This window comes from Sinocyclocheilus anshuiensis, unplaced genomic scaffold (genome assembly GCF_001515605.1).
Source record: "Sinocyclocheilus anshuiensis isolate Anshui unplaced genomic scaffold, SAMN03320099.WGS_v1.1 scaffold731, whole genome shotgun sequence".
In the NCBI taxonomy this organism is placed as follows: domain Eukaryota; kingdom Metazoa; phylum Chordata; class Actinopteri; order Cypriniformes; family Cyprinidae; genus Sinocyclocheilus; species Sinocyclocheilus anshuiensis.
In genome coordinates, this window is record NW_015551043.1 from 59,209 (window position 1) to 70,408 (window position 11,200).

Sequence of the window (11,200 nt, forward strand, 5' to 3'; positions counted from 1 at the left end):
TGTTTGTGTGTGCTGTCTGCGTCACTCATAGCACGTGCCTATATCTAACATTTTTTGTATCGTTATCGAAGAAGGTGTACCATCAATAAATATCGATACTGTTTTATCGCCCAGGCCTAGTTCGCATTTTAATGTGATTTTAAACTGTTTAAGTGCAGGAACGGAAAGAACTTGCACCTTGTTTGCATGCAGCGCACACATCTGAAGCGCAGAGAACAGCGGTCTCGGTCCGGGTTCCCGGTTTGTGTCCGTTCTCCAACCGTTCCGTGCATTTCACTGCAGAGAAGGCTGTCCCGGGCCGGAACTGACTTCTGTCATATTTATCGACCAGTCTGCAGAAAACTACATCAGTATATCATCATAAACACAGCCATTTTTGTCTTAAGTGAACGTAAACAGATGAGAAAGAAAACATACAAGTACAGTATTTTTAGAACTGCGTGCGTTCGGCGTTAAAGAGACAGCAGCCTGTCATTAATGTTAATCAAAGAACAAAAGAAAATCCTTCACTGATCTTCTTGACTGAATATTTTTAATAACTTGAATTAATTAATCTATATTTTATTTATGAAAAGAAAACTATTAAGTGTTTTTAAACTTTTAATTACAGTTTCTGTACCTGAAATTTGGTTCAGTTGTATTTATTTATGATACTGCTAATTGATTTGTTTGTTCCTACTTTATTACCGACTGTTTACTTGTCTTTAACACTTTAATATTTGAAATTTATGTAAGCCTAGTTGTTTTTGCTGTGGTATTTTTGTTAAAAGCATAGGCTAAAGTTCCTCTTGTAATTGTTCTGTAGGCTGCTGACTTTTGCTCGTGTTATTCAGCTGCAACAGAATGCTTTGCAAAAAGACTCGGAATAAATGTTTGACATCTAAATGATGGGCAAATCTTGACTTATTTTTTTTTATATTGGATTTTTTTATCTTATTGGAATCAAAACTAGGAATAGATAAGAATCGATAAAGTTCAAACAACCCAAACCCAACCCTACAGATTGGAGAATGTTTTTGCTCCTTTTGTGTGCTAAAAGACTAAACCTAGTTTAGTTTATCTGCCTAGTTTTTGAACTATTTAGCAGTGTAGATCTAACCACCTTCACCAACAGATCTTTAAAGACTGAATTTCTGCTCAAAGCTGCTGGTTTTCCCCTGTTGCTTTGAGAACACTTTTCATTTGATATTTACACTAAGCCTTTTCATTTTCAGGAGGATTTATGCCTTATTATAGTCAAGGAAGTGTTTGCTCTGTTGGCTTTCGACAGTGTTTTAATGTATCTTATTGTCAGAAGGTCTTCATATAAATCCTGTCAATCATATCAGTGCTTGTTATTGCAGGGAAATGTTGCAGACGGCTTCTTAACGAAAAATCTCAAAAGCTTTTTCAGCCTTGCAGATTCATTCAGAGGAGGAAGGATAAAAGAGAAGCAACGTTTTTCAAACATTTGCCTAATTTTCTTTCCAGCATATTCTGACTTCCATGAAGGAGATGGTGAGGGACAGAACATCTGTCTTTATTGCACACCGGCTGTCCACCATTGTGGATGCAGATGAGATTATTGTACTAAATCAGGTAAGCTCGTCTGAAACCTGTGAATGTGTGTGACAGGTGCTGTAACATCTAGAAATCATGTTTAGCAAGCCAATGCATCATTTTCATCTTCTCACCTAATACCACAACTGTAAAGACTCACTTCAGCATTTTGCAATGCATTCGATGCTGAAGCTATATTGTTACTCCCAGGTCAGAGTTCAAACAGTTTTGAACTTTGACCCCAGTGGCTGCTGACCTTTTGAGGGCCAGCCAATGACTACTGATGAGTTTAAAATGATCCACTTGAATGGTGAGTTACATTCCAAGGAGATAGAGGTGGGGGAATATTACATTTATTTATTGCAAAAATGAAAAAATACAGGAATTTGAATGACTTAATTTACAGAGACTGAATAATTCTGGAGTTAGTGGGGTGATTTTGTTGAGCAGTGCTATTGCATAGAAAAAAAAAAATATTTTAAGATATTTTTTAGGGCTGCAAGATTTGGGGGAAAAACTCAATATTTGGTGTTCATACTTGGGTTTGCTTTTTGCAACCAAATCAAATCTCTTTCAGTGTAAAATATAATAATACGAATTTAATATGAGTATATTCAGTAATAAACATCAAGCTTTTATTTTAATGGGATGCTGATTAAAAAAATATGCACTTCAGGTTTCAGTGTGAAGCTTATTTTTTTGTGCAATCCTGCAGTAAGTTCTTATTATTTACTTAACAGTGTGCATGCTAAAATTATAATAAATTAGTATAAATATCCACTTTTTTTAATCATGTGGTTTGCTTGTATGTATGCAGTCCACAGTGAGGAGAACACAATGTATGTTCCTCTGATATGTCAATACGTGGGCAGTGATGAAAGTCAAAATGCATTATAGAGTTATAGAGTTTCACTTGTGTACTAGTTGTATGGTCGACATATGAGGTTGCAGCTGAGACAATGCGGGCGAGAAACAAAAGCTGGCATATCTCCATTGATTGAGAGATTCATGCAGCTTGTGTTGTCATGAACGTTCAAAACAACATTCATGTGCCACTCACTTATTGTGTCTGTCAGCCTGTGGGCGACATTGACTTTGGGTGGTTTGCAAGAATCCGGGTTCACTTTATATGTTTGGTTGTTTCAGGTTATTATAGAAAGACAATGACATGCATTTACACTGGGATGCAGTTTGTGAACACGCAGTGTTTCTTCTGCTGTCACCACGCATACAGGCGGAACTGCAAGGCCTTTCTGTAACGCTGTCATTGACGTGGAGGTCCAAGCAGCGTTGTGTTGAAGGCCTAATGTGAGTCATGTGAAAGAGACCTATAGGGAAACATTAGCATCCTTCCCTTATAGTGTTTGGCCCTGAGTCATAGTGTGGTCATTGTTGGATTGTTACATGGAAAGCGTGATCAGTTTAGTTTCAGATGTGTATGGTGTTCATAGATGGGGAAAAAGCATTAATTTGAACGTCTCTTTGATTGCAATGATGAAGAAAGCTCTCTCGCTGCTGTCCTTGTATATTGTTCTGCTCTTGAGATCCAGTCTGTTGGTAAAAAGGAGCTTGTGAAACGATGCCTGTATCCTCCAAAGTTGCCCTTGGAATGGGTGTGGAGTTTGTCAGCGACATACTGCATTTTCTCTTATGTCTTTTTGGATCAACATCAGTGCATTCATGGGAAAAGGACCACCACACTGAGTTTGTTGTTACAGGTTGTGTTCCAGTTGGCATAATGTCTGTACTGCACGGTAGTGACTGGTTATATGTAATCAGATTCCTAAAACCAAGTACTTGTTATTATATTACTGTGTTTTCTGGATGAAAAGCTGCACCTGAATATGTCATACCAGGTCAAAATTGCATTGTTGAGAAATAAAAGGCGCTGTATCAGTGCATAAGTAACATTTTACATTTAGAAATAATGTGCAATACTGGTAAATAAAACATTTACAAAAATTATAAAGACAATAAACATGTATTTTAGTTCCCCTCACTCCACAAAACAATCCTTCAAATTTAGAACAAGAATGAAAAATATAAAGTAAACCAATTATAGTCATATTCTTTATAAACAACATTTATTATAAACACCAAGCCTAAACAAATTTGAAGCAAAACTGAATTGCCAGCATGTTTATACATAGTTACATAGTTTATTGGTTCTCCCTGAATTTTTCTTTTTTACATTTTCTAAAAATGTCTTTTATTTTGTGGAATTGCTCACACCAGTCACTACAAAAATTATTTCACTTTTAAGGTGACATGCGGCAATTACTGTGCACTATAAACTACATTTCCTACATATATATTTCATTTAATTTCAATCCTGGAAGAGTTTGCCCGTGCAATCTCATTGCTGTTTTCATTTTATTAATATCGGTTCATGTAATGCAGGGATTTCCAAATATTTTTCTCAGCTGAACCCCTTTGACTTAAAGTATTTATTTGAAGTCCCTCTAAAGATTTAAACATAAAATTTCAATAAATGTTAACACTTGTGCATGCTCATGAATGATTCTCTGATGTTAGTTAACATAAACTAGAAATACCACAATGCATCACAATAATTGCAATTTATGATACTGCATCAAAAACTAATGTTATTGGACACACTTTTATTTGTCATGTAAATATGAACACATTTAAACATCAGCATGCTTCATGACCTCTCAAGTAATTATGCAAGTTAAAGAAGAAAAACGAATTAAACCTGATACATTCAAAGAAAACCTGTAGATGTTTGTCAAGTTTCTAACAGCAGTATCAGCATTGAGAATTTCAGAAAAAGTGCCTGTATTATAATAAAAATAAAAAATCACATTTTGAATCACATAAATTTGTCAAATTAATTTCGTGTCATGACAACTCTTGGTATAGATTGTAAAATCTTTATTACGTCCCGGTTATATAGGTTAATGGCAATGATGTGAATCCGATTGGCTGGAAACTTTGAATTGAATGAACCGATTAGAACGCAAGTAGAGTTTCATGGCTAAACTATTCATTTAAAGATTATATTGTAGTTTTTGTTTTTTTTTTGTTTTTTTGGATAAAAATGCACAGAAGACGACAATTAATTTGATGAACAAAACCTTAATAAAGACATATGATAAACAGTACATTGATTCAAAAATATTTCAAATGAAAAATAAATATTTAAAATTGAAAATATGAATCTATGCAATCAATAAAAAAGTAACAGTAATCTGATTATGTGTATTTGAAACACAATCTAATTACAAGTACTAGGTTTTGGTAATTTGATTATTTATTCCAGATTACGTAACATCTGTTACAACCCAGCACTAAATGTGTGTAACAGTCATTACTAAAACTTTTTATATACTGCTAATAAACTATGATGAAAGTAGAAAAAAAAAAAAAAAGATAGATAGCTGGTTGTATTTACAGCTTTTACACTAGCAGACAAGATTCACTAGCCAACTCGGTAAAAACATATGCAATGCATATTTAAAATCACGGTCACAACATTTGCATTAAACCGTCTTTATGCCACTGTTGTTGCAGAAAGGCTGCTTTCCCCCCTGTGTTAACTACTGTATTGCCAGCGCTTTTAGCATCCCTTCCTTCAGTCTGTAGTAGACACATGCAGGTTGATGCATGCTTCAGATGCGAGCGTCTTCAGCTGTGTGAGAGCGTGTGGGGGCTGGCCCCTTACAATTTGAGCTCATTAACAGTGGAAATACCTTTTGCCCAGTGCTCAGCGACACCTTTGTTTGTCTCCCATGTGTGGAGACCTTTTCAATCTGGATGCGTGTGGGGGGTGGAGCACGTGATGCAGCTGCAGCCGGAAAAAAACACCAACCAACATCATATTCTCAGATCCAAGAAACAGAAGCAAATGTTGTTGTGCATCAAAAATGGATCATAATTAGAGCGATCTGAGCTGTCAGTGACACGGCTGCTAAAAATGCTAGCAGGGTTTGAGTCTTGCTTGGCAAAAGTGGCGTCGTAATTGATGCAAGTATCTAGCAAACAGTCGGGAGACTGGTTGACTTGTCATTGTGCGAGCTCATTTCATACTTGGCTTTGTTGCTGGCAGTCTTTTAAGAGGCAGCGCTGCATGTACGCCCACACCGCCGCATCCCCGCTCCGAGTCTCAGCTCTCTTTAGACCTTTCTCAAACATTGTCTCTGTCAGTGCCCCTGCATGGCCCTGAATCTCTTGTTTTGCCCAGTTCTTCCAATTTGGATGCAGCTGCACAGTCGGTCTGACTGCAGGAGGCTTTATGCTGCTGAATATCAAGGCGCCAATCAAAGAAACCAGGCTTAATGCTGAATAACAGCCTCTGGCCTCCTGAAACAATCCCAAGGCAGAGCCTGCATGAACGCTTGGGGGTTTTTTCTTCTTGCGGTGCGGAAAAATAGATAATTGTTGTTAACCTTAACACGTCTCAGTGAAAGTTAAATGATTATTCTGGGTCAAAACATGTTACGCTGCATGTGTGGCATCTGTGACATGCTGCTGATTACCTGACTGACGTAACTCTTTTTCATTTATAGCGTGGCACAGATTCTTTTATTGCATTGCATTCAATACAGACTGCAAACTCAAGGCTTAGTGCTTAATTCTTCCCGAGGAGCACATGTTCCTAATTTGAAAAATTTAGGAGCGCATCAAGAACAATTCAAATGTATCAGATAATTTGTTTTTCCTCAATAAAGGGATGCAATGAGACATTTAAAATCAGGATTACTTGATTTATTTAAAACAAAAAGTGCAGTAGGTTTTTAAATATTTCTTCCTGAGGGTCCTTGCACACTGAGTCCAAAATCTCCTGCAAGCTAAAAATTGAATACAACCTCACATTGTGTCAATCACGTTTACACGCTGCCTTCGAAACTTTCGTCTGTCATAAAAAAAAAATCAGATCAGGTTTGATTTTGTGTTTTTCCTACCCGTAGCAAGCATTTTAAAAGGGATAGTTCACCCAAAAATGAAAATTCTGCCATTAATTACTCGCCCTCATGTCGTTCCAAACCCGTAAGACCTTTGTTCATCTTCAGAACACAATTTAAGATATTTTAGATAAAATCCGAGAGCTCCTCTGACCCTGCTATAAGGGCCTTTCGCACCGCTTTAGTTCCAGAACTAAATGTACAGTACTAAAGTACTGGGACGATTTTGCGCAAACTATTTCCCAGTACCGTGCGAAAGGCCCTATAGACAGCAAGGGTACTACTATGATCAAGGTCCAGAAACGTAGCAAGGAGATGGCTAAAATAGTCCATGTGACATCAGCGGTTCAACCGTAATTTTACGAAGCTACGAGAATACTTTTTGTGCGCAAAGAAAACATAACGACTTTATTCAACAATTCTTCTGCTGCTCATCCCGTCTGCAGTGGTGCGGCGCCATTGTGTAGAGTATCACGACACATACACTTACTTCTGTTTTGCATAATTCATTCTGGACCTTGATTGTGGTAGTACCCTTGCTGTCTATAGCAGGGTCAGAGAGCTCTCGGATTTTATCTAAAATATCTTAATTTGTGTTCTGAAGATGAACGAAGGTCTTACGGGTTTGGAACGACATGAGGGTGAGTAATTAATGACAGCATTTTCAGTTTTGGGTGAACTATCCCTTTAAGTCATAATTAGCAGAAAATCCTGTATGTCAGAACCACTTGAGCTTGTGTTTCCAAGCTGAGGGACGAGTGAATGATGCATGATCTCTCCCTGTGCTGGTGACGCAGGGGAAGGTGGCGGAGCGCGGCAGTCATCAGGCTCTGCTGAGCGCGCCGGGCAGTCTGTACGCAGACCTGTGGAACACACAGAACAGCAGAAGCACGAGCACCGCGGGCCGGCCTGAGCCTGTACCCGAGCGCCTGGCGCAGACAGAGGAGGAGCGCAAGAAGCTGCAGGAGGAGATCCTCAACAGCGTGAAGGGCTGCGGGAACTGCTCCTGCTGAGCTCTGCTCCTCTCCTCCAGACCGCCACTGGACTGGGATCACAGCGAGGGGTCGAGGATGTTATTTAATCCTGAACTGACAGCGGCGTCCTTCTTCTTTGTGATTTTTCCATAACCTCAGGGGCCAATGTCATGCCTTTATTTTCACATGCTGTCAAGGTTTTAATAGATTTGTCCATGCCATCTGGAACTCTTGTAAGTTGTTTTTATTATGCATATGTACATATCACTAATGCAATATTTTTGAGAAGCACATTGTATAGATTGCATAGATATTTTGTCTGTTGAATTATGTTAGATATGTCTGGACCATTTTGAAAATTTCTCCCTGAACACTGGCACCTTTGATGTCTCATCAACATTAATTTATACCAAATCTGAATGAGATGTCATTGAAAGTACATTCAACAACTTGTATTAAATAAAACTCCCTTCTTTGAGTGTCTGAGAGCATGCATTTCTTTCAGCTAATCATATTTGGTTTAAAATCAGTAATACATAAGTGACGAAGCTTTCATTGTGATGTTCAGGGCTTCACGTGTTCCAGGTCACAGCATGTCCATGAAATCATTCAAAAGCTGTAGGTCATTGTTTGAGGAGATGATAATTTAGACCCTGAATGTATAGAGGTGTATCTGTTGTAATGCGTGGCGCTCCATCACATTCGTTCATCAGTGAGTGGGAGATGAATGAGGGGTGTTGGGTGAAGAAATGGGTCAATGACGTGACTCATACTTTTGTCTGGAAGAAAACACTAAAATGCATTTCATACATAAAATAACTTGAATGCACCTCTGGTATAATGAACCTTTTATGAAAAATATTTTGCTATATTTATATATTTTACTTAATTTTTTTTGTAAAAGAAGCGTCAAGGTGGTGTTGATTGTAACAAAGAAAAACAACTCTTATTAAAAGGCGGAACTTCTTGGGGAGGAAATAGTTTGTCATAAACTTTAAGAATAAGAAGAGATGCAGTTTTGTTTTATCATTGTGTGTGTATTCTTGAATTACTAAAAAATGAAGTATGGGATTGACATGATATATGGTCCTCATAATACTGACATTTAAGGGGTCGTGTCATACCATGAGATACACTATAGGAAGTACGTTTTTTTTTAAGTACGAGTTATTTTAAGGTTATAAAATACACATAAAAATATAATAGGGATTCTGATTCTCCTGTGATAGTCTATTTTTATTTTATTTTATTTTGCACACTGGACACTGTCTCAGTTTGCCAACAGTTTATCGATATGATGTATTATTGGTATACTGGGACAACTTTAAGTTAAAATTTTCTCCTGATATATCTGGTTGGTTAGCTCTATTTGTATTCTGACCCATTCACTATAGTGTAATAAAGCATGTTTCTCAGAGTTCAGACAAGGAAGAATATGCCAGTACAGCAGTCAGGAAAGAGATTAAACGTGAAATTATTTTAGTCAAATCAAAAATTGAATAAGAAAACATGGTTTTGTCATTATGTACTTAATTGATTTGGTTTACAAATAAAACTATTTAAAAGAACTAGATCTCCCAGTTAGCCAGTAATGGAAAATTGTCATTTGGAATGTTATATTTGAAAATAATGATGTGTACATGCACAAGTATTCAAAGTGTATGCAAAACGTTTCATTTGGTTGCACCAACTGACATTTTTATTTCTATTTTTTTATTTTAATTTTCTTGACTTTTTTGACTCCCAATAAAAACACAATTACAAATAATTGTATTTTAAGCTGGAGTGTGACAGTTTATCAGGCCTGATGAATCTCTATCATCTCGGTTAGTGATTGATTGTGCTAATATGAGCTGTGATTGGGAGGCTGAATAATATTACAGCAGATGTGCGTTTAATCAAAGTGACCTGCTGGAATCCATACGTTTACTGAGCAAAGATGCACTCCCATGAACAAGAGGGGGAAAAAACATGGCACTTCATATAGAGAAAGCTTTGAGATGATCGTGACATGATAAACAGCAGATATAAATAGCATTCTTAAGTGCATGCAAATATTGGCAAGGGTTCCTGGAAATGACAGTGTAGAATATATTGTAATTACAGGCCATGTTTTTAGTCATCTGATTTGTGTTAATTAGGTAAGCTTCTTTCATGTAGCTCTTTCTTAAATGCACAACGTCATGCCCGTTACATGAGCTGAACTCGCTTGTTTGTCACAAATGGAATCTGCAGGTTTTCCATTGTGGCACATAAAAGCCTGACGAGGCCCCCCTCTCAGCTTTTGTGCGAGCCGCACAAATAACACATCCTGCTTTACGTCTGTCCAAGCTGTTCTCATGAATGTCCTCAGCCCAGCTCACATCCTGCATCTGAGAAAGCCGCCGACTTACACCCAACCTGCAGCACAAGACAAATGATATGCACATTCAGATTTAGATCGCATATATCCTTGGTAAATTTCTGCATTAGCGGCTGAGATTTTCTGACATTCTGGGAGCGCCCGAGTGCGTTCTTTGAGTTCCACTTAGACGTCTTTGCCTGGGCGAGCTTTTATGCTGTTTGAAAGGAAATAAGAGGCTCTCAGCGTCTACAAGTGCCTTAACTAGAGCGGCCTTCCTCCAGTCCTGCTGCACTCAGCTGGGGCTTGCGGGATGTGACCAAGGCTAAAACTAATGTGCTTCAGCATCACAGTCGTTTTTGACGTTTCTTTAAAAACAAGAAAAATGCTCTGCTTTTAGATTCCCGTCGTTCGGGGAATTGCAGAAGGCTGCTTTAGAGGATACCGTTGCTTATTATAATCAGGCACTACTCATAGATCCGGCTGTATTTTATATATGCATGACATTTCCTGATACTTTTACAGCGTAGCCATGCAATCGCATGAGTATTGTGGAAATAGTTTTCAAATACAGAAAGCACTGTAGGACTCAAACCAACATGAATTCAAAACTGGCGGTTTCTGGCAGCCATTGACTTTCATAGCATGGAAAAAACATACGTGGCTATCAGCAACTTGCTAGGTTTATTCTTTAAAAGGTCTTCATTTATGTTCAGCAGAAGAATGGAACTCACACAGGTTTGGAACAACATGACGGTGAGGAAATGATTGAGAACATTTAATTTTCTTTTCTTTTTTATTTGGGAAATGTTTTGTTTGGATGTGTGAAATATGAAAAGGAAGAACAGAAAAACTTGGTTTTGAACATACATTTTCAAAGCAGAAACCAACTGTGTATGTTTTTGCTTGCTGACAGCATTGCTTTGAGACTATTTCCAATTCACTCGATAAACAAAATGCATTAGCAACTTGCTAGAGGTTTATTCTTTAAAAGGTCTTCATTTATGTTCAGCAGAAGAATGGAACTCACACAGGTTTGGAACAACATGACGGTGAGGAAATGATTGAGAACATTTAATTTTCTTTTCTTTTTTATTTGGGAAATGTTTTGTTTGGATGTGTGAAATATGAAAAGGAAGAACAGAAAAACTTGGTTTTGAACATACATTTTCAAAGCAGAAACCAACTGTGTATGTTTTTGCTTGCTGACAGCATTGCTTTGAGACTATTTCCAATTCACTCGATAAACAAAATGCAAAAATGATTCATATTTGCAAGTCCTTCAAACTTTCCCTGCGATATTTTATTTACTGTGTCTATTTATTCACCCCTGTCTCTTTTTCCCTTTTTTTTTATCTTCTTGTGTTGTAACTGCACTTTCATTATTTATATGCTGTTCTTAGTAAAAACAGATTAAATCA

General features: G+C 37.5%; 1 protein-coding gene across 1 annotated transcript in view; it reads left to right on the forward strand.

Annotated features, from left to right (window-relative positions):
• Positions 1–7,837, forward strand: part of LOC107661542 (ATP-binding cassette sub-family B member 7, mitochondrial-like) — a 64,089-nt gene extending 56,252 nt beyond the window's left edge. The window contains 2 exon segments of the mRNA XM_016451171.1: positions 1,471–1,578; positions 7,262–7,837. Of these exon segments, the coding sequence (XP_016306657.1) occupies positions 1,471–1,578; positions 7,262–7,477 (324 nt within the window). The 3' untranslated portion in view covers positions 7,478–7,837.
• Positions 7,838–11,200: the final 3,363 nt, after the last annotated feature.